The 24,576-nt window shown below is 42.5% G+C and overlaps 1 protein-coding gene across 4 annotated transcripts; it reads right to left on the bottom strand.

Annotated features, from left to right (window-relative positions):
- Positions 1-5,671: 5,671 nt before the first annotated feature.
- Positions 5,672-20,584, bottom strand: LOC106588375 (cyclic AMP-dependent transcription factor ATF-6 beta). 4 transcript variants are annotated; one of them, XM_014177284.3, is made up of 17 exons: positions 20,263-20,583; positions 18,790-18,869; positions 13,378-13,459; positions 13,085-13,144; positions 12,903-12,985; positions 12,495-12,675; positions 12,161-12,325; positions 11,670-11,866; positions 11,367-11,546; positions 10,650-10,732; positions 10,319-10,513; positions 9,319-9,426; positions 8,951-9,050; positions 8,730-8,797; positions 8,434-8,536; positions 8,226-8,310; positions 5,672-7,842 (listed from the first exon to the last, which is right to left on the bottom strand). In XM_014177284.3, exons 1-17 carry the CDS (start codon positions 20,333-20,335, stop codon positions 7,568-7,570), a joined length of 2,118 nt encoding a protein of 705 aa, XP_014032759.3. In that variant the 5' UTR covers positions 20,336-20,583; the 3' UTR covers positions 5,672-7,567. The 4 variants fall into 4 exon arrangements, with proteins under 4 accessions (XP_014032759.3, XP_014032762.3, XP_014032761.3 ...); XM_014177287.3 differs by having other exon boundaries at positions 11,703-11,866; XM_014177286.3 differs by having other exon boundaries at positions 13,085-13,123.
- Positions 20,585-24,576: the final 3,992 nt, after the last annotated feature.

Below are 24,576 nucleotides of genomic sequence, written 5' to 3'. Positions count from 1 at the left end.
CTGGGGTGCAAAAGAGCAAGATAAATAAATAAATACAGTATAGGGTTGAGGTAGATTGGATGGGCTATTTACAGATGACCTATGTACAGGTGCAGTGATCTGTGAGCTGCTCTGACAGCTGGTGCTTAAAGTTAGTGAGGGAGATATGAGTCTCCAGCTTTAGTGATTTTTGCAGTTCGTTCCAGTCATTGGCAGCAGAGAACTGGAAGGAGAGGCAGCCAAAGGAAGAATTGGCTTTGGGGGTGACCAGTGACATATACCTGCTGGAGCGCGTGCTACGGGTGGGTGCTGCTATGGTGACCAGTGAACTGAGATAAGGCGGGGCTTTACCTAGCAGAGACTTGTAGATGACCTGGAGCCAGTGGGTTTGGCGACGAGTATGAAGCAAGGGCAAGGCAACGAGAGGCTACAGGTCGCAGTGGTGGGTAGTATATGGGGCTTTGGTGACAAAACGGATGGCACTGTGATAGACTGCATCCAATTTGTTGAGTAGAGTGTTGGAGGCTATTTTGTAAATGACATCGCCGAAGTCGAGGATTGGTAGGATGGTCAGTTTTACGAGGGTATGTTTGGCAGCATGAGTGAAGGATGCTTTGTTACGAAATAGGAAGCTGATTCTAGATTTAATTTTGGATTGGAGATGCTTAATGTGAGTCTGGAAGGAGAGTTTACAGTCTAACCAGACACCTAGGTATTTGTAGTTGTCTACATATTCTATGTCAGAACCGTCCAGAGTAGTGATGCTGGACGGGCGGGCGGGTGCAGGCAGAGATCGGTTGAAGAGCATGCATTTAGTTTTACTTGCAGTTGAAGGCCACGGAAGGAGAGTTGTATGGCATTGAAGCTTGTCTGGAGGGTTGTTAACACAGTGTCCAAAGAGGGGCCAGAAGTAAACAGAATGGTGTCGTCTGCGTAGAGGTGGATCAGAGAATCACCAGCAGCAAGAGCGACATCATTGATGTATACAGAGAAGAGAGTCGGCCTGAGAATTGAACCCTGTGGCACCCCCATAGAGACTGCCAGAGGTCCGGACAACAGGCCCTCCGATTTGACACACTGAACTCTATCAGAGAAGTAGTTGGTGAACCAGGCGAGGCAGTCATTTGAGAAACCAAGGGTGTTGAGTCTGCCAATAAGAATGTGGTGATTGACAGAGTCGAAAGCCTTGGCCAGGTCGATGAATACGGCTGCACAGTAATGTCTCTTATCGATGGCGGGTATGATATCGTTTAGGACCTTGGGCGTAGCTGAGGTGCACCCATGACCAGCTCTGAAACCAGATTGCATAGCGGAGAAGGTACGGTGGGATTAATAGCAACGCGTGATTATCAGAGGTTTTTTCAAGTGATTGTATCAAAATTCTGTGGCGCAGAGGTAAATCATTGGCTTTAATAGCCTACAAACAGTTGGATTACCAGGTTCACATCATGCTTCTATTTTTTTCATTATCTAGGATGCTTAAGACAGAAGCTTATACTATATTAAATAAAACAAATGAATTGAACAACATTGCAGAAAGTTTGCTTTCACATAAAATTATTTTCAAAATAGTGTGCCTTCAACAGGATTTGACCTCATACCCTCACATCTCTGAATGTTCCATAGTTCATACTGTATCTGCTAAGCTACCAGTCAGGGGAAAAGACATGTACAAAATCCTAACTTATTAAAAGTACAGTATTTTTGTATTTAACTAGGCAAGTCAGTTAAGAACAAATTCTTATTTACAATGACGGCCTACCCCGGCCAACCCCGGACGACGCTGGGCCAATTGTGTGCCGCCCTATGGGACTCCCGATCACGGCCGGTTGTGATACAGCCCGAGATCGTACCCGGGTCTATAGTGACGCCTCTAGCGCTGCGATGCCTTAGACCGCTGCACCACTCAGGATCCCAAGTAGATAGGTATCCAGTAGCGGTCGGGGTTTGAAAGCAGCTTAATCGAAGAAAGCACCGGAACCACAGTGAGATCAGTGGGATCTCACATTTTGCGACACATGGTTTGCACGTGAACAAATGAAGCTTCGGACATCATTGATGACGTATTTCTGATAAAAGTCATACACGCGGTGGCCCACTGCTTTGAAGTTAGCTGCTTAGCGATTTCGACGAATGCCTCGGGGCTCCAGTATTCAACGTAACATCACTAACACCCAGAAAATATGTCATTTCAACATCCTGAAAAAACGTCTTCTAAATGTCTGGAAAATACATATTTTCACCTTTCATTCAGAACCCAAAATGGAAAAGTCGTATTTTAGACATTTTTTTATGTAATTTTCCTTACTGGGACATCCTCTCATGTCTGTAACTCTAGGGGTAAATGTAGAAGCTGACTGTAAACCCTTACCTGAGGGCCAAACAGCCTTACAATACTCCCTAATCAGCTGAGTGTATGTGTGAGAGCGAGAGGATGTTTCCTACTGAATTTAAAATCTAAGACATACTACCTACTGTTAAAAAAAACATGAACTTCTAATCAAGTGATCTTGTAAATCAGTGTAAATTACTACGTTCTGTGCAGCTATACTGAAGTGTGATCTAAAGAGAATTACAGGCTGTATCACATTCGGCCGTGCTTGGGAGTCCCATAGGGCGGCGCACAATTGGCCCAGCGTCATCCGGGTTTGGCCGGAGTAGGCCGTCATTGTAAATAAGAATTTGTTCTGAACTGACTTGCCTAGTTAAATAAAGGTTAAAAAAATGATAATAATACATTGGAATGTCCAGGAGGCAGAATTGTCATGTTTACAGTATCGCCCCCAAGGGTTAGGGTGTCACCCCCCATCCATACTTTCTCAAAGCCAAAACACTCTCCTTTTGAACTTGATCAAAATTGGTTGTAGTCATCCCTCTTTTCCCATGGTTTCTGAGCCAAAAGTATATTTTATTACCTCCAAAATAGGAGCAAGTGTTTCCAAACAAAAGTAGTATTTCCCTGCAGACCGTTCAAGTGACCAGACCGAAATATCTCCAAGTGTTATGGACCATTGTGAGATCCTGTAGGGGTCTTACATCGGAGATGTCTTTCTTTGATCACACAATATCACCATTAGACTGGGGTCTGATTACCCAGATATCCACAATGCACAGAACCCAAGCGCCCCCTAGCTGTGAAAGATGCCTAATGAAGACAAACATGCGTTGAGTCTCTCAGTTGTATTAACCTTTACCGTTGTGTTCTTTGATATCCGTACAGCCTGATGAGCAAGAAAAGCCACTGAAAAATAACCTGACTGATTACATTGACATTCCCAAAAGTTAATGTCAAAGACATCAGTCAGGCGGATTCTTATTTTGGGACTGTTCTTGACTCGTTTCTCGGAAAATACCTCAGGAACAGGATCTGTGAGTGTGTGAGCTGAGCTTCAAACTTTTGTCAGTGTGTAGGAGGCCTCATCCTGCATTTACGACAGATAACCTCTCTCTCTTATTTGTCCTCCATCATCTGCCTTCTGCTTTACAGCTGGGCATTTACAGTCGTATGAAAAAGTTTGGGCACCCCTCTGAGGCTGCATAATAATTTTCTCTGTTGTCACAGAAAATGATCACAGTGGCATGCCATTCATTTTCTAATAAAAGCTGAGTACTGGGGTATTGTCCAGACAAAGATTTTTAGTGTAGCAATATTACGTTGTATGAAATTAAATCAGATGTGAAAAGTAGGCTATGCAAAAATGTGGGCACCCTTGTCATTCTGTTGATTTGAATACCTGTAACTACTTAGCACTGATTAATTGGAACACACAATTGGTTTGGTGAGCTCATTAAGACTTGAACTTCATAGACAAGTGCATCCAATCATGAGAAAAGGTATTTAAGGTGGCCAATTGCAAGTTGTTGTTCTCTTTGACTCTCCTCTGAAGAGTGGCAACATGGGGGCCTCAAAACAACTCTCAAATGACCTGAAAACAAAGATTGTTCAACATTATGGTTTAGAGGAAGGCTACAAAAAGTTAACGCAGAGATGTAAGTTGTCAGTGTGTCCACTGTGAGGAACATAGTGAGGAAATGGAAGGCCACAGGCACAGTTCTTGTTAAGGCCAGAAGTGGCAGGCCAACTAAAATATCGGAGAGGCAAAGGCGAAGGATGGTGAGAATGGTCAAAAACAGCCCACAGACCACCTCCAAAGACCTACAACGTCATCTTGCTGCAGATGGTGTCACTGTGCATCGTTCAACAATTCAGCGCACTTTGCACAAGGAGAAGCTGTATGGGAGAGGGATGCGGAAGAAGCCTTTTCTGCACACACGCCACAAACAGAGTCGCTTGAGGTATGCAAACGCACATTTGGACAAGCCAGCTTCATTTTGGAATAAGGTGCTGTGGACTGATGAAACAAAGATTGAGTTATTTGGTCATAACAAGGGACGTTATGCATGGTGGCAAAAGAACACAGCGTTCCAAGAAAAACACTTGCTACCCACAGTAAAATTTGGTGGGGGTTCCATCATGCTGTGGGGCTGTGTGGCCAGTGCCGGTACTGGGAATCTTGTTAAAGTTGAGGGTCGCATGGATTCAATATCAGCAGATTCTTGTGAATAATGTTGAAGAATCAGTCACAAAGTTGAAGTTACGCCGGGGCTGGATATTTCAACAAGACAACGACCCAAAACCCTGCTCAAAATCTACCCGGGCATTTATGCAGAGGAACAAGTACAATGTTCTGGAATGGCCATCCCAGTCCCCAGACCTGAATATCATTGAGAATCTGTGGGATGATTTGAAGCGGGCTGTCCATGCTTGGCAACCTTCAAACCTAACTGAACTGGAGATGTTTTGTAAGGAGGAATGGTCCAAAATACCTTCATCCAGAATCCAGACACTCATTAGAGGCTATAGGAAGCGTCTAGTCTGTTATTTTAGCAAAAGGAGGCTCTACTAAATATTGATGTGATTTTTCTATTGGGGTGCCCAAATTTATGCACCGGTCTAATTTTGTTTTGATGCATATTGCACATTTTCTGTTAATCCAATAAACCTCATTTCACTACTGAAATATTACTGTGTCCATCAGTTATTTGATAGATCAAAATTAAATTGCTGATCCAAACAATTATTTATAAATGGAAATCATGGAAATTGTCAAGGGTGCCCAAACTTTTTCATACGACTGTACTTCAGCAATTTGGCCCTTGGTTCTCTGTCAAAGTAGTGCCCTGTCCTCTGGGAATTCAAACATACTGAACGTTCAGCTAACTCAGCTTGGCCATGAATAATGATGGGTTCTCGTACTGAAAAGCATTGCTGCCAGTCTATATGATGCTGTTGACTTGGTCACCAGACCAGTTTTCCTTTACTTTGAAGTTGTCCTTTTGCATGCATCCCCCCCGATGCAAATTTCTCCTCCTGCTGCAAAGACAAATTTGACTTGTTAATCATTATCATTTGTCAGGCTACATGCAGCAGTGAGATGAAGCAGAAGCATTCAGTAGAGGACATTATCTGCTTATTTTCAGATTATTTGGACCAGACTAAACCAAGGATGTTCTTTGTATCAACTGACAATAAAAGGATGCTGGAACGAGACCTTCAGTTTCAGATAATCAAGGTTAAAGAAAAATTGTGATAGAATTCTCCTTGCGGATCCAGTGTAAGCAAAACTGACAAAAACAAAAGTTGGATGACAGCCACATTCAGAGCCCTAGTTGTGTTCAAGAGAAATGAAACTGACTTTAAAAATCGCTTTATTTATAAAATTCCATGTTCATTTTCTACAAACACAAAGGCAGCAGTTCAAACTTCTCGTATAATCAGAGAAAGATCATTTTTAAAGTTAGAAATTCATTTAAGGAAAAAAAGGAGGCATTGACCATATGTACATTGCTACCATTACAACCACCAATTTTCATGCTTAAATTTTGCTGTGTGTGTGTGTACATATAATGAGCATGTGTGTGGCGAGTGTGTTTGTGTGAGAGAGTGAATTGACATGTACATGCAAAAGGGAATGTCTTGGAGCCAACACCCCACCATATCACTAGTAGCATTGTGTTCCTGTATTCCCATTGGCTAAAGTGGGTTCTGAAATGGAAATACAACTAAAAAGAGACCAACACCCCGAACATAACTTGTACAGCTTCATATAAAATTGTATTTTTTAATATTTCACTTCTTTTGATAAGAATAATTATACTTTTTATATAAAAATGAAAAACAATGGGTGGTATTCCCATAAAACGGCATTATCTCAAACATATACACTTGCTGAAGAAGTGTGTGCAGTTCTTCAGGCAGAGCATGACAGACAAAACATAGCGAGAGTTCACAGACAGAGTTTGCTACAAATGAAAATGACTAAATCTGATTGTAGACTCAGAAACCACTTTTGGTCAGAAGACTCAAGCTGACTGCATTTGGGCGGGTAAAACCCCCAAATACAACTGAAAACGATGCTTACAGAATTACATTACCGGTACATATACCGTGTATAAGAAACACAATCAATTCTAGAATTTCAGAGTACCTGGATGATGTGTCTGTAATTTAACATCGCTATATTGCTGATGACATTGAGAATGTATTCAGATGTTAACACAGCCTATATTTTTTTCCCGTACTAACAAATCTGTTGCTATTCTCCATAATATTCTCTATAATTACATGGAGATACAGTGGATCAAGCTTGATGTTGCAAGACTTTGTGCAAGTGATAAAAAAAATGACAAGTATATACAAACACACAACACACTGTATGATCAAGGTGGTCGTCTGCATTCAAAGCAAATATATTTAGGCCGATCCAAATACTTAACGTGTTAACTTCTGGAGTATAGGAACGGAAGGTTTGTGCCCATAAGATGAGGTTTAGAGGACAGAGCAAAATATAGCTATGAATTAAAAAAAAAAAAAAATCTCAAAAGCTACTATTGATATTTACAAACAATAAGCACAAGTTAAATAATCCTCATTCAAATCCAAACACATTTGACATAATAAAATTAAAACAAAAAACACAATCTAAGCTGACTAGCATCTGACCTGAATTTTCTGCAGGAGCCCTCTGAATGGAATTTCAATGGAGAGCGATAAAACACAAAATATACAAAACGGAACCTCCACAAAAAATGGTCCTCAAATGAAACCGTGAGCAGTCCACTACCATTAGCTGTATATATTTCAGTGATTAATTCTGCGCTGTGTCTAAGTGCAGTGAACTGCTAGGTCTATGTTTGGGCAGGTTTTCAAAAAGTATATATTAAGAAATTTAGTTAGGAACCTTTACTTTTTCTATATTGAACAGATCAGGTTTGTGAAGTGGGTATTACTCATTGGACTATTAATATATTGAGTCTTCAGTAGAATAAACACATTTGTTTTGAGTTGTTGGGACAACGTTTCAACATTGTGGCACCGTAACTTAATTGTTCATCATTTGTTTCAATTAGTACAGATGTCCTCCATAATTCCCTGACAGATTTGCCTCCTACAACCCTCCTACTCTCCCTTATTAAGTCCTCCTCTCCATTTCACTTCTTCAATCTCCCATTACCCTCTCCTTCCTGTTTTCCACTACCCTCTCCTTTCTCCTCCAATCCCCCTCTCATTTGTTCACCTTCACTAACCTCAGACCCCGCCCCCCTGGCTGATGTAATACTCGGCCTCCTGTCTTCTGGCAGGTAAGGGTTGCCGTGGAGACGCCGCTCCGCCGGTGTGGGGATGGTGGCGGCCTCGGAGGGAGGTGTGGTTGCTGTGGTGATGGTGGGCGGGGGGAGCGGGAGGGGGGTCGCGGAGGGACGGGGGAACAGCGGAGGCTTTGATGGGGATGATCCGGGTGTCCATGACCTCACAATCCACCTGCATCATCATCTCATAGCCCTGGGATTTGTTATATAAACTCTCTGTGGGAGGGAGAGAGAACGAAAGAGTGCAATGTAAAAAAAGACACTGACAGGGAGAGAAAAGTGTACAATAGACAGATACAGAGGCTAACAACAACCCCCCCAACATCATTTTTTTTTTGTCCCATACACCGGCTAGGTGCAGTGAAATGTGTTGTTTTACAGGGTCAGCCACAGGGTCAGCCATTTCACATAATATGCCTCTTCATTCACTCCAAAAATGTATTCAACATTCCAGATCTCCGTTGTTCAAAGATTAGGAGGGCATTTCAAAAGTTCTGACATCGTTTACAACAGTGTACAGCAGTGCAATGGGGCTATAACTTGGCATAACTCTAAACCGCTGATAGTTCCATCTAGATATCAAGAAAAGTCAAACTCACCGTTGACAGACATAGCCGGCATCACCAGAGACATTTTGGGCCGTGTGGTCTTGTTGTGGCTGATGGCTGGCAACAGCAGGTGATCCTACAGAGAGAGAGAGAGAGAGAACGTGGGCTCATGAACGTCAGACATGCGTCTTGCATTATGTGAATGACACCCACTGTCCGTTTCATTCGCACTCGGTTTCACGTTGCTGTTCCGTCTTACCCGTCTGAAGGAGACCACGTAGAAGGTGTCCTCACGCCGGTCGATGGCGTCCATGAAGTCACTGTAGCTGATCTCTGGACCAGCAGGGAACACTTGTATCTGACTGTGAGAGACAAATAGTTCGGGTTAGACCAAGACTACAAATACCAATAGCAGCAGTTTTTTCTCCCCTCCCTCAGTTGATACAAACACCATAGTTGGTTTAGTATTGTACAAGTGAACATGCAAGTCAACAAATCACTTTGAAGGATGAACACCGCTGTTGATTACTGGGAAATGTGGTCGACAACGGTTACCTGTCAATGGAACGATGGGTCTGAATGGGAAGATATCTGGAGATGTTTGTCTTCCTAAGCTGCGCTTTCTGTAGAAAAGGGAAGGGGAAACAACTGATGTGCACCAAAACAATACACATCAACTAGGTCGTTTAACAGACCAGAGGTATCACGTGTACTCACGTGGGAATGTGAAATACTACAGAAATATGATCCGGTACAGAAATACTAAGAAACCACACCTGTGCTATTTTAGCTTTTTTCACCATCTTTGGCTTCCCTCCAGACTTCTTCCTGTCGATCTGGTGCCTGTGGACCCATCCTCTCAGCTCATCCGCCAGCCTGAGCGAGAAAGTGAAGCAGTCAGTCGTAGAAGTCAAGGAGAGTACACAGAACCTTCACTAACACAGTAGAATACAAAATACAGTAGGATCTATATATCTATATATTACACTGCCTCCTTTGAACATGGATACAGTGACAGGCCTGTGAGAGCGCAGGTGCACTGTAGATGGTGTAACTCAATATCATATTTGCATAATGTGGTGAGAGACAGGATGACAGAGAGACTCCTGGATGCCTGAGGTAGGACCATGGCAACGCTGCTGACCTGAGGGACTCGGAGCGGTTGAACTGCCTGCAGTCATTGGAGGTGAAATAGCGGTCGATGTCCTGCAGGACCAGGTCCTTCACGTCGCTGAACACGTCACTCAGGTTCCTGAAAACAGCCAAAACATGTAATACAGATTGAAACATCCTTCTGAAAGCCTAACAATTATAGAAATAATATTATATGGAAAACCATAGTGATTTCAAAGGGCAAAAGTCCTTAAAAGAGCTGTAAACTTGAAGTAAACATCTTACAGGCAAGTAATATGTGGACATCATTCATTTTATGACAGTCTGTTAGCAGTTAGTTACTTCACTACATTCCTAAACCAAATAATGTACTTTTTTACTCCATACACTTTACCTCGCACCCAAAAGTACTCGTTAAATTTTGACAGGAAAATGGTCCAATTCAAGCACTTATCAAGAGAACATCCCTGGTCATCTCTATTGCCTCTGATCTGGCAGACTCACTAAACACAAATGCTTTGTTTGTAAATGATGTCTGAGTGGCCCCTGGCTATCCGTAAAAAAATTATAAAATGGTGCCATCTGGTTTGCTTAACATAAGGAATTGGAAATGATTTATACTTTTACTTTTCATACTTAAGTATATTTAAAAACAAATACAATTAGACTTTTACTCAAGTAGTATTTTACTGTGTGACTCACTTTTACTTGAGTCATTTTCTATTAAGGTAAATGTACTTTTACTCAAGTATGACAATTTAATACATTTTCCACCACTGCCTGTTACATATTTCCAAGTTCAGACCAGAGTGACTGCATTCTCAATGATTAGACTGCATGCATATCTTCTGCAAAGCTCAAACACGGTTTTGTTCTCTAATGACGTTCTACTTGACTGAACCATGTTTGCAAAGCCTCATCGATTAGAACCACATGGGCAGCAGCCGCAGATGGCTGTGACAAGGTCATAATGAACAGGCTCACCATCGTGGATATGCAGAGTTAACTATGATTTGGACTCTATTACCAACCTAAACTGGTAAGAATCGGTGGATTCCCTCTCCACCTCTCCTCCCTTCCACCCATCCTCTCCTCCCTCCTCCTCAGGATCTATCCTTTCCTCCACTCTGCTGTGTTCCTGAGCCGTCTCAAACTCCAGGAGATGTCTTCCTGTGTGAGGGACCACCTCTTCCTGTAAATCCGTCTCCAGCTTCCTGTCTGTGATACTGGAGGAAAACATTTAGTCAAAATCAACTAATCATGCCGTTATGTACATTACTTTTTAAAAACAGTATTTTTTTGGGGGGCCGCCAATTGATAACACTTCATTGAATGGCAGTGACTATGAACAGTGACTTTTACCTGACAGGGCCCAAACTGAAGGTCATGAACAGTAGCACTGCCATGACGCAGACGGCCCTCTTGTTGTTACCAGATTCACTGCCCTGGAACAGAGAGAGGATTTAGAGCAGTGTAAACACTGGGGCCGGGACGATACCAGTATCGCGATACTCAGTATTGTGGCAAGGAAACAAAACACGAAGCGGATTTAACTTAAGGCAAAGAGACCTAATGTTGGAAACAAACATAATTATGTTGTCATCCAGAGTCAAATGTATTTATTTTCCAAACTATAGAACACAATATTTTACATCCAGCAGGTTTTTAAAGAACCAAAAGACTTTGGCCTGCTTCGTGCTTTATTTAACCTACTGCGATACTGGAATCGTCCCGGCCCTAGTAAACACGCAAGTACCAGCATGTCCTCTTTGAATGTATTCCCAGCTGTTGCTTTAACAGTCAAATCTTAACCACATTCTTAAGACTTTCATTTAGAAAGATTAAATTGAAAGCAGTCCATCCGGCTCATTAGGGAAATCCATCTCTGCCCCGGTAATGTAATCACCGAACACATTTGCTTAAGGGAGGTTTCCTGGCTTTCCAGGTCCCCTGCCACCCTCCCTCCTCTCTCTCTCCTACCCCTCCTTCATTCTCCTCCTGTACCTCCGCCACTACCTCTCCTTTCTCCCTTCCCCTGTACCTTCTTCCCTCCCACTCCTCTCTCCACCCCTCCTGTACCTCTTTCCCGGCAAGCCTCTCCCTCAGGGCCTGGTTCTCCTTGCGGAGGCGCTCGTTCTCCTGCTGCACCTCCCTCAGCTGGCCCTCCAGGTTCTGCAGGTACTCCTTCTTCTTCTTGCGTGACTGGCACGCCGACTCCCGGTTCTTGATCATCCGCTGCTGCCTCTTCATCACCTTCATCTGAGACCCGGTCGGAGGGGAGAACGCATGACAGTTAATCATGGCAGAACTGGGTGTGTGATCTGACAGTGAAGCCCGGGGTAAGGCGGCGGTTGAAGAAGAGCGTGAAAGAGAACTACTCACTGACTGACTGACATGCGACTGACAGACACTCACATCCATGCCGTTGCAGTTGCTCCCTGGCAGAGAGGACGCCGGGACTATGGGTTTGCTGGGGAATGGGGCCGTGGGGCTATGGCAGTGAGGCATGGTGGGGGAGCCGGGCTCCATTTTGACGATGGCTGGCGCGGACCCCAGACAGACTGACTGGGAAAGCACCACTAAGAGAGGAAAAGAAGGTGATATCACTCAGCTATTACATAACGCATTATGTCATGGTCTCTTAGACACCCAAATACCCAGAATACCAGTAATAAAATACATTTCTAATCAACAAATCACCGAAATAGACATGAATAGGTATTGTGGCGATTTGAGCATGCACGCACACAGAGAGATACATAAAATAACTTGGAATTCAACGCTCCCCTTTAATTAACCTCATGCATTCACCAAACGGTAAGCCTGGAATAAGGTCATGTGTGAAAAACGGTCAGTCTGGTCCCAGGACTCACCAGGCCTGCTCTGGTCCCTGCTAGGCAGGCTGTGCAGTATGAGGGCCTTGGCTGGACTCGGAGCCTGGGGGACGGGGAGAGCCGCTACACACACAGGTCTGGGCTGGATGAGAGGCTTACTGCTCAGGATGGTACTGGCTTTGATCGTGGCCGCAGTGGGGTGGACTAGAGGGAGAGAGAGAGAGAACATGACATGCACTATAAAATGTCTGCCAAGAACGATGTCAAGAGCATTTGCACCGAAAGTACATCATATTAAACATGAAGCGTGCTCTCGTGGCTGAAGTCTTTCCTGTGCAGCACATCAATAGCTGACGTCACTAGAAACGCGTACCTGTGGCCTGTGCGTCCATGCCGTTGTGGGTTGCTGTTTGGTGTTGCTGAGGAGGCAGTTTGGACTGTGGCCGGGACAGTTGTGCAGAGGCCACCGTGACTTCACATGTGCCAAGTGGTGGCGACAGCACATCTCCAAACATATAAGGAGGCGTGGGCGGGTTCTCTCCTTTCACTGTGATCTGAATGGTAGAAAGAGAGATGTGCAAGACATTTAAAAAAAAAAATATTTAAAAAAAATACAGGCTTCACACTTCGGTTACTTCAGAAATACTCTGACTAGGCTCTGTGTCACTGAAAATGTGCACTTTGTGTACGTTGCATCTCAGAGTCTCTAAACTGTGATGCATCAATATCGCATAGGGTGCCTTTAGTAGTGTGATGTGGAAGCTGATCTGTCTGGACTGACCTGTGAGTCTGGGAGTGAGGTCAGGGAGCAGTCGGAGGCCAGCGAGGAGGCAGGGGAGGGAGGCTCCGCCTTCACCCGGAACACTGGAACAGCACACACAAATTATACGAAAAAGGACACAGTGAATAATTAACATTCAACCATAAGACAAACACATACACAATAGCCAAAGAGGGACTTACACATGTCCACTGGCAAAGGCTGCGTTATCGTCATTTCATCTTTCAATACGGGAATGTCCCCTTAAGAGAGTGCGAGGAAGGCAGAGAGAGAGCGGCAGGGGAAAAAGGTTTTAAAAGTACACCACAACCGATGCTGCGCTACAACGACACTTTACTGATAAACCGAAGTGACGCTGCCATTTTACTTCATTGGCCTTCTATAGTAGTAATAACATGTCTACTACCACAACTAACACTTTTAAAAAGGAAAACCTCTCCTTATGCTTCCTGCCACGCTTTATTAATCTCTGCACCTGTGAGAAGGTTGTCGTCCAGGTGTCTCCATGGCGACGTGGGATTGTCGGGATCAAGGGTCAGCACGAGATCGTTGTCAAACTGCGAGGAGAGAGCGAGAGGAAGCGGAGGGCAGAATTAGGCCATCATCTGGATTAGTCAGTAGGTCGGCAGGGGATGCGCCATTGGTTGCCCCAACAGGGAAATCAGCCCCATTGTCGGCCAGCCCGTCTCAGGCTCACTCAAGTTACCTTAACTTTGGCATCACACACTGAACTCTCACTACTGCTAGGTAGTGTGTAACACTGCCTGGTTTATACTGATACTGCCAGCACTAGCCGACTACCACCAGTTTACACAACCCTGCACCTTAGAGGCTGCTGCCCCATATACATAGACATGGAATCACTGGTCACTTTAATAATGTTTACATAACGATTTACTCATTTCATATGTACAGTTGAAGTCAGAAGTTCACATACACCTTAGCCAAATACATTTAAACTCAGTTTCACAATTCCTGACATTTAATCCTTGTAAAAATTCCCTGTCTTAGGTCAGTTAGGATCACCACTTTATTTTAAGAATGAAATGTCAGAATAATAGTAGAGAGAATGATTTATTTCAGATTTTATTTATTTCATCACATTCCCAGAGGGTCAGAGGTTAACATACACTCAATTAGCATTTGGTAGCATTGCCTTTAAATTGTTTAACTTGGGTCAAACGTTTTGGGTAGCCTTCCACAAGCTTCCCACAATAAGTTGGGTGAATTTTGGCCCATTCCTCCTGACAGAGCTGGTGCAACTGAGTCAGGTTTGTAGGCCTCCTTGCTCGCTCACGCGTTTTCAGTTCTGCCCACAAATTTTCCATAGGATTGAGGTCACTCCAATACCTTGACTTTGTTGTCCTTAAGCCATTTTGCCACAACTTTGGAAGTATGCTTGGGGTCATTGTCCATTTGGAAGACCCATTTGCAACCAAGCTTTAACTTCCTGACTGATGTCTTGAGATGTTGCTTCAATATATCAACATAATTTTCCTTCCTCATGAAGCCATCTATTTTGTTTAGTGCACCAGTCCCTCCTGCAGCAAAGCACCCTCACAACATGATGCTGCCACCCCCGTGCTTCACAGTTGGGATGGTGTTCTTCGGCTTGCAAACCTCCCTCTTTTTCCTCCAAACATAACGATTGTCATTATAGCCAAACAGTTCTATTTTTGTTTCATCAGACCAAAGGACATTTCTCCAAAGTACGATCTTTGTCCCCATGTGCAGTTGCAAACCATAGTCTGGCTTTTTTTATGGCGGTTTTGGAGCAGTGGCTTCTTCCTTGCTGAGTGGCCTTTCAGGTTATATCGCTATAGGACTCGTTTTACTGTGGATATAGATAGTTTTGAACCGGTTTCCTCCAGCATCTTCACAAGGTCTTTTGCTGTTGTTCTGGGTTTGATTTGCACTTTTCGCACCAAAGTACGTTCATCTCTAGGAGACAGAGCGCGTCTCCTTCCTGAGCGGTATGACGGCTGCGTGGTCCCATGGTGTTTATACTTGCGTACTATTGTTTGTACAGAGGAACGCGGTACCTTCAGGCGTTTGGAAATTGCTCCCAAGGATGAACCAGACTGTGGAGGTCTACATTTTTTTTTCTGAGGTCTTGGCTGATTTATTTTGATTTTCCCATGATGTCAAGCAAAGAGGCACTGAGTTTGAAGGTAGGCCTTGAAATACATCCACAGGTATACCTCCAATTGACTCAAATGATGTCAATTATCCTATCAGAAGCATCATTTTCTGGAATTTTCCAAGCCGTTGAAAGGCACAGTCAACTTAGTGTATGTAAACTTCTGACCCAGTGGAATTGTGATACAGTGAATTATAAGTGGAATAATCTGTCTGTAAACAATTGTTGGGAAAATTACTTGTGCCATGAACAAGGTAGATGACCTAACCAACTTGCCAGAACTATAGTTTGTTAACAAAACATTTGTGGAGTGGTTGAAAAACGAGTTTTAATGACTCCAACATAAGTGTATGTAAACTTCCGACTCCAACTGTATATACTGTATTGTATTCTACTGTATTTTAGTCAATGCCACGCCGACATTGCTCATCCTAATATTTATATATTCTTAATTCCACTCTTTACTTTTAGATGTGTGTATTGTTGTGAATTGTTGGATACTGCTGCACTGTTGGAGCTCGGAACACAAGCATTTTGCTACACCCGCAATGACATCTGCTAAATATGTGTATGTGACCAATAAAATTTTATTTTATTTTGATAAAGGAAGAATGAGCAGATTGCCGCACTATTGCACACTATTTTATTTAAACTTTATTTTACTAGGCAAGTCAGTTAAGAACAAATTCTTATTTTACAATGACGGCCTACTGGGGAACAGATCAGGGAACAGTGTCTTAACTGCCTTGCTCAGGGGCAGAACGACAGATTTTTTACCTTGTCAGCTCGGGGATTCGATCCAGCAACCTTTCAGTGACTGGCCCAACGCTCTAACCACTAGGCTACCTGTAGGTGATGTAGATTGGAATAGGGATGGACATAAGTAATCGAGTCCTCAAACGGATGTCAAAACTATCTTTAATCCGACTAAAGATCACATTTATTGACTGTCAAACTATTTTGTGGAATGTGCTTTGTGGCTGCCTGAATGGGCAAGAAAATGTTTGTCCCGATTTCACATATTTTTTGTTGTTGTCTTGAAGACAACGTTAATTTGCTTTGACTCTACTGTTCCATTTCTACATGTGCATTTGCGGGACACAACAAAAAAAGAAACCAAGCCAAGCATCAGTTCTTCTCCTTGAATTCATTTTCCCTTCTGTGTCTCACTCACTAGATTGTGTTTCATCCATTCCCTCTACACACGCGTGCTAAGTGCGCACACAAGCTCCCGTTAGACCTAAATAAATCCCCCCCAAAAAACGTATCTAACTGATGGGATACACAAGCTACATTCCTTGCCAAATGACAACAGTTTAATAACAAATTGTGTTCCGTCCGTGAGTTGATTGATGTAGGGAAATGGGTGTTCCAACGACGAGCTGCAGTTTTGGAATAATTGCCTCCCGTCTATTTTCCGCTTAGGCTACTTTGCGAACTGATAGTGCCATTTAGAATTGGTTAGCCTAGGCTATAACCCCCCCCCAAACATAGATACGTTCCACACTGAAAATATGCCAAAACTTTTGTTTGATAAAGACAAAAAGCGTATTTTCAGAATCATTAAGAACAGGCCTACTCACTAAAACAGATGTGGTCGAAATTCATCTCCATGCAGTTTTCAACGTAGAATTACTTCTCTAGGGTAGGGGGCAGTATTTTGATGTCCGGATGGCGTGCCCGTAGTAAACTGCCTGCTACTCAGGCTCAGAAGGTAGGATATGCATATTATTAGAAGATTTGGATAGAAAACACTCTGAAGTTTCTAAAAGTGTTTGAATGATGTCTGTGAGTATAACAGAACTCATATGGCCGGCAAAAATCAGAGAAAAATTCAACCAGGAAGTGTGGAAATCTGAGGTTTGTAGTTTTTCAAGTGATTGCCTATATAGTACACAGTGACTTAGGGTTCATTTTACACTTCCTAAGGCTTCCACTAGATGTCAACAGTCTTTAGAACGTTGTTTCATGCTTCTACTATTACTGGGGAGAGAATAAGAGCTGACTCAACAAGTGGACTGCCTGAGGCAAATTAGTTGTTTACTGCGCGGTCACACAGGCGCACCGTTCCTTGTTTTTCCTCTAATGAATACGCTATTGTCCGGTTGGAATATTATCAAATATTTATAAAAAGACCCTAAGGATTGATTGTAAACATCGTTTGACATGTTTCTACAAACGGTAATGGAACTTTGACTTTTCGTCTAGGGTTTTGCGCTCGCGTATTGTGCCTTTGGAATAGTGATCTGAACGCGCTAACAAAACGGAGGTATTTGGACATAAATATGGAGTTTATCGAACAAAACAAACATTTCTTGTGGAAGTGGGAGTCCTGGGAGTGCATTCCAACAAAGATCAGCAAAGGTAAGTGAAGATTTATAATACTATTTCTGAGTTTTGTTGACTCCAGAACATGGCGGGTAACTGTATAGCTTGCTTTGATGGCTGAGCTCTGTACTCAGAATATTGAACAATGTGCTTTCGCCGTAAAGCTATTTTGAAATCTGACGCAGCTGTTGCATTAAGGAGAAGTGTATCTATAATTCTTTCAATAACTGTTGTAAATTCTATCAACGTTTATGATGAGCATTTTTGTAAATTGATGTGCTCATTCATCGGAGGTTTTGGAGGCAAAACATTTTCTGAACATCACGCGCCAATGTAAAATTGGGTTTTTGGATATAAATATGAACTTAATCGAACAAAACATACATGTATTGTGTAACATTGAGTCCTGGGAGTGTCATCTGATGAAGGTCGTCAAAGGTTAGTGATTAATTTTAGCTGTATTTCTGGTTTTTGTGACACCTCTCCTTGCTTGGAAAATGGCTGTGTTTTTTTTTGTCTCAGTGCTGTCCTAACAATCTAATGTTATGCTTTCGCCGTAAAGCCTTTTTGAAATCGGACAATGTGGTTGGATTAACGAGAAGTGTATCTTTAAAATGGGATATAATGGTTGTATGTTTGAGAAATTTGAATTATGAGACTTTTGTTGTTTTGAATTTGCCGCCCTGCTATTTCACTGGCTGTTGAATAGTGTGTCCCGCGGGTGGACGCTAGCGTCCCACCTACCCCAGAGAGGTTAATTCATTTAGAAAAATTCCAAAGGCAAAATAAACATCTGTATATCGATGACAGATTTTTGTTTGTAACCCTCAGAAAATTGTGTTTCAACTCGCCAAATTGAGCCCCGTTTCAAATGATTACTCTGAGAATAACTATTCCAGACGCGATATGCGCATCGGCAACTTATTTCATTTAGAAAAATAGTCAGTTATATTTTATTCAGTTATATGACGTAATTTTTTTCCTAGAAATTATGCGTCTTGAATGTGATAGGGCTTAGGAAATAAAAAGTGTCTTGTCTGCTAAATTAACAAAACAAGGCTATACCATTACACAGCCATAGGCTTCGACAAGCAAGTGCCACTGCTAAGGTTACTACCTTTTTGAAAATTGTGTTCCACAATATAATATAACGTGTCAATAAATGAATCTTAAAAGACACTTGTTTTTATATATAGATAAATGCACACATTTATTTCCAGTGTGGGCCTTGTGTTCTAAAATAGACACCCCCCCGTTGGAGTACTCAACAAAAATAATGGGCCTCATGTTGAGTAGACAGGGAATTAGGTCTAAATCATTGATAGCTTTGAATTTACTTTGTTGTGGTGATACAACATGTGCAGTACAGTGGTCAGATAATACAGTCAGGGTCTGTGAGCAGAAAATCTTTGTCCGTACCGATGTTTCATATTTCGGTCCTCTCGTGTACTCTCCGTCCTCTCCCTCCTCCATGCTCTCACACTGGTACAGACAGGCATCTGAGACAGACAGAGCAATTAGTTAGTAGTGTAGGAACATAATTATGCACATGGGCAGACACGCAAGTTGCTTGAGTATCAGTTGCTATAGCGGTTGTAAGTAAAGCCTTATCACTATACCACAGTGACCCCTTGTCGCCATGGTTTCCCGTGCCTTATTTGGTTTGACAAGGGCTTGAAACACGACTCTGACCTTTGAGCTAAAAACAAGAAGCGGGATCTACTAGTAAATGATGGTTGTGATCATAAACACACCTAAAATGAGCTCAAGGTTTGATGCTTTTCTACACCCATTTTCAATTCAAAGCAGCTTCAATTCACAGGAGTCCAGTTTGGTTTTTCCAGCTTTACAAATTGAGGGAAATCTAAGCAATGGAGGGGAAGCTGGCTTAAAATACATGAGATGGGAGGTTTTCTGCCCTGAGGAGACCCATCTTCAATAGCAGAGGGATCAGTAACGAACCTGCTCTGTGCTGAGAATTGTTCCCAATAGTAGACACCCCATTAACTAGAGGGACAATTTACGGGCTGAAATTAATTCTAGCCTACATTATCGTGGGATGGTTTTTTTCTTGAAAGAATGCTTTTCGTTTTCCACAACTAGTTTTGATTCATACTGCAGGCCTAACTAGTTAAATGCTGTCTATCATAAATAGTAAATGTAACATTTTATCAAGTTCAGTGATCACAGGAAGTTAAAGTGCTTACAGTTTACAGATTTAAGTCTGGTTGTCTCACGCAAACTTCAGCATACAAAAGCAATGATCAGGGAGTCAGTAAAAGGGAAAGGTCAGTATCTAAAATACAGTGCCCTACAATAAAAGCAAGCCAATCTGTCAGATGTAAATGCTATTGATTTAAGAAAGGGCCCGAGATACCCAGATGTCGCAAAAAGCCAGCTTGGTTTTCAGTCTTTAGATAGGCTAAGGCCTATGGTTTTATTCCACACGTTTGTAATTCAGGTATTTGGGATCGATGGTCTTTTCAGATACCTTTATCTTATGGAAAATGAAAGCTTACAGAGCACAAGCTTTTCTCACACCAATACCAAAGGCTTTTTATAAGTAAAGTTAACACTCCTATCTATATGTGCTAATACAGTGACATATCCGGTTTGCTGCCCCAGTGCACATATAGCTAGTCATTGGCGCACACACCCACGCAAGACACCAAACTACCACCAACTTTATTATGATTTTTCGTAATTTGTTGTCAGAGTCAACCTGGTAAATTTAGGAAATTAAAGATGCATAGTCAATTTCACGCGTTCGTTATCAGCTAAAGTCGCGTTAGCTAGCTACAAGCTAGCTGATCATTTTACCTAGCTAACGCATCCATGCTGCCCAGGTGGTAAACATGCATTACAGTACCATTTATTATCTCTCTCACTTACCCCAATCCTCGCTTGTCAGAAGGTTATCAGCGAAGAAACGAGTATCCAAATCAGATAGTAAATCCGTAGTCATAGCCACAAGGCGTTTGTTAATTAGAGGGAGTGTAGACAATCACCCTTCAATTATATTAAAAAAGATAAATCCGCGAAATCGATTTACAGCGAATGATGTTCAGTTGGCGATTGGGTCCATCGACGTACAAAATATAATTATAATTTCTTACGCGAAACATTAGATTTTGTATTTATTTTGTTTCATAATATCCACTCGGTCAACAGAACCATCTCGCATATGACGACATCCAGACAAGAAACGGAATTTCCGCAAAAAGCCCGCCCCATTTTCAATGCAAGATCCAATCAAAGCAAGGATTCGTTAGATTGATTCTTCAGTCGACCTATCCAATAATATTATTACTATTCAGGCAGAGTAGACCGTCGTAGATGGACAAAAGTAAGGTTTATAAGGTGATTCGGCCCAATCGCACTTCAGAATTTTGAGTGACGTTGAAAATCTTCAATGGTAGACATGTAATTAGGCATTCCTTTAAAGGACAGGCTCTAAAAATCAATCACGTGTTCAACAATAAGAAACCTTTCATTTGAACACATGGTTGATATCTAGCTAAAGTTGTCTCTTTCCTAAATTAGCCATGGATGGAGATATGGTTTTGGACTTGTGGTTTTACTTGATTCTCCGTACTGGCCAATGACGGGGATTCTGATCCAACCATACATTCCTACATTGTGCCCCTTGCCTGAGAGGATGGAAGTTCAATATTTATCTAGATGTAGTAAGCTAGTGTTAACTAGATAACGTTACCCATGAAATGACGTTTTTTTTTGCTAGGTAGCAAGACAACCAACTTAAAGCGTGTAATGTATGACAGTGAAAGAGGATCATGGCATTAGCTTGAGTGAGTCGTCATGTTTTTTCTACTTGTATGCACAAACAAATCAAAACTATGGGCAACCACATAATATTTAGCTTACATTGATTGGACTAGTTTTTGGTATATTTTAGTTGTCACTGTATTAGACTAAGCATAGGTGATTTGATGTTGAAATGGTGCTGGAATAGTGGAGGCAGCAACTGTTTGTAACTCCATGGTTCTAAATCAATAGTTGTTTAGTGGTCCGAAAATGTCGGAAACATTAACTTGATTGACCATGCTGTAGGTCATGTAACTGTCTGTTACATGCAATATGCTTTGTGGACTTCACCGGTGTGGTTGAATTTATTATGCAGCACTGTCTTCTCATTGTCTCTGCCTTAGGCCTACAGTGCATTTGGAAAGTATGCAGACCTCTTGACTTTTTCCACATTTTGTTACATTACCCTTATTCTAAAATGGATTCAATTGCCCCCCCCCCCCCTCAACTACACACAATACCCCATAATGACAAAGCAAAAACAGGTTTCAATTATTTAGAAAATGTATATGTATATATATATATATATATATATATATATATATATATATATATATATTATTACATTTAACATAAGTATTCAGACCCTTTACTCAGTACTTTGTTGAAACACCTTTGGCAGCGATAATAGCCTAGAGTCTTCTTTTGTATGACGCTACATGCTTGGCACCCCTGTGTTTTAGGAGTATTTCCCATTCTTCTCTGCAGATCCTCTCAAGCTCTGTCAGGTTGCGTGGGGAGTGCTGCACAGCTATTTTCAGGTCTCTCCAGAGATGTTTGATTTGGCTCAAGTCCAGGCTCTGGCTGGGCCACTCAAGGACATTCAGAGACTTGTCTCGTAGCCATCTCTGCGTTGTCTTGGCTGTGTGCTTAGGGTCGGTGTCCTGTTGGAAGGTGAACCTCTGCCCCAGTCAGGTATTTGGGGCTCTGGAGCAGGTTTTCATCAAGGATCTCTCTGTACTTTGCTCTGTTCATCTTTCCCCTCAATCCTGACTAGTCTCCCAGTCCCTGCCGTCCAGCAATAGGAAGAGTCTTGGTGGTTCCAAACTATTTAAGAATGATGGAGGCCACTGTGTTCTTCAAATCAAAAAAATCAATTCAAACTTTATTTGTCACATGCACCGAATACAACTGTAGACCTTACCGTGAAATGCTTACTTACAAGCCCTTAACGAACAGCGCAGTTTAAGAAGAGTTAAGAATATATTGACCAAATAAACTAAAGTAAAAAAATAATAAAATGTAACACAATAAAATAACAATAACGAGGCTATATACAGGGGGTACCGGTACCGAGTCAGTGTGCGGGGGTACAGGTTAGTCGAGGTAATTTGTACATGTAGGTAGGGGTGAAGTGACTATGCATAGATAATAAACAGCAAGTACCAGCAGTGTACAAAACAAATGGAGAGGGGGGGGGGGGGGGGTTGGTGCACATCGATTGACCTGTACGTTGGACGGAGAAAAGAAGTTCACTTCATCCATGCTACTGTTCTTTGATGAAGAGTCTCTCTGTTATGATGAAGGTGAAGGAGGTGGCAAGGGTAGGAGTGTCCAGCGTGTCTCCTATCTGGAGGCGGTGAGGAAATTGGAAGGAACGAGTGGTGGGGAAGAAGCAATGGTAGTAGAGCCACCACGACTAGTGACGGTTTCTTATCAACTGAGGGATAGCGAAATGCTACATGTTGAAAAGGTGGACTTTGTATTATTTATTGCAATGGTCATAAACTGTACAGCACAGGCGGAGAATAAGTCTAAGAAAATTGGAATCATTGTGAATGTAGCTGAACGTTTTTTGGGTCTTTGATTTCACAGTTGAGGTGGTGCAAGAAATCCTGTCGGTGAATGCAGCTCCATCACAGGGATGTATTTTGGAGTGGACTGTGATTGAATAAGTGAGGTTTTCATTTTTTAAATATTTTTAGTTGAGATGTTTTATTCTGTATGATGTTGTTTTCCCCCTTTCTCGGAATGTTTAAAAAAATATATATTTTTATTATGCTATACCCCGTCCAGCTGGTGGCGGTAATGCACCATTAATATTGGATGCCAACCGCCGATAAACCACATCAAAGAAGAAGTGTATGTCAGAGCTAAAACCAAGCCATGAGGTTGAAGGAATTGTCCGTAGAGCTCCAAGACAGGATTGTGCCGCGGCACCGATCTGGGGAAGGGTACCAAAACATTTGTGCAGCATTCATTTATTTTTATTTAACTAAACAATTCAGTTAAGAACAAATTCTTATTTACAATGACGTCCTACCCCGGCGACGGTGGGCCAATTGTGCGCCACCCTATGGTAATCCCAATCACGGCCATATATAATACAGCCTGGATTCGAACCAGGGACTACAGTGACGCCTCTTGCACTGAGATGCAGTGCCTTAGACCGCTACGCCACTCGGGAGCCCATTTAGTTTGTCCTAGCACAGACTGGATTATGTTCCGGGATTCATTCAATGGCATTGAGGAGTATACCACCTCAGTCATTGGCTTCATCAATAAGTGCATCGACGACGTCGTCCCCACAGTGACCGTACGTACATATCCCAACCAGAAGCCATGGATTACAGGCAACATCCGCATCGAGCTAAAGGCTAGAACTGCCATTTTCAAGGAGCGGGACACTAATCCGGACACTTAGAAGAAATCCCAGTACACCCTCAGAATAACCATCAAACAAGCAAAGCGTCAATACAGGACTAAGATTGAATCCCACAACACCGGATGTGGCAGGGGTTGAAAACTATTACGGACTACAAAAGGAAACCAAGACGCGAGCTGCCCAGTGACGCGAACCTACCAGACGAGCTAAATACCTTTTATGCTCGCTTCGAGGCAAACAACACTGAAGCATGCACAAGAGCACCAGCTGTTCTGGATGACTGTGTAATAACGCTCTCGGTAGCCGTTGACAGCAAGACCTTTAAACTGGTCAACGTTCACAAAGCCGCGGGGCCAGAGAGATTACCAGGATGTGTACTCAAAGCATGCGCGGACCAACTGGCAAGTCTCTTCACTCACATTTTCAACCTCTCCCTGACCAAGTCTTTAATACTTACATGTTTCAAGCTGACCATCATAGTCCCTGTGCCCAAGGAAGCGAAGGTAACCTTCCTAAATGATTACCACCCCGTAGCAGTCACATCGGTAGCCATGAAGTGCTTTGAAAGGCTGGTCATGGCTCACATCAACACCATCAACCCGGAAACCCTACACCCACTCCAATTCGCATACCGCCCCAACAGATCCACAGATGACGCAATCTCAATCGCACTCCACACTGCCCTTTCCCACCTGGACAAAAGGAACACCTATGTGAGAATGCTGTTCATTGACTACAGCTCAGTGTTCAACACCATAGTGCCCACGAAGCTCATC

The sequence above is a fragment of the Salmo salar genome, chromosome 27 (assembly GCF_965601325.2).
Source record: "Salmo salar chromosome 27, fSalSal1, whole genome shotgun sequence".
NCBI lineage: Eukaryota > Metazoa > Chordata > Actinopteri > Salmoniformes > Salmonidae > Salmo > Salmo salar.
Note: the sequence above shows the minus strand (reverse complement) of the source record. Positions and strands in the feature narration are given on the sequence as shown.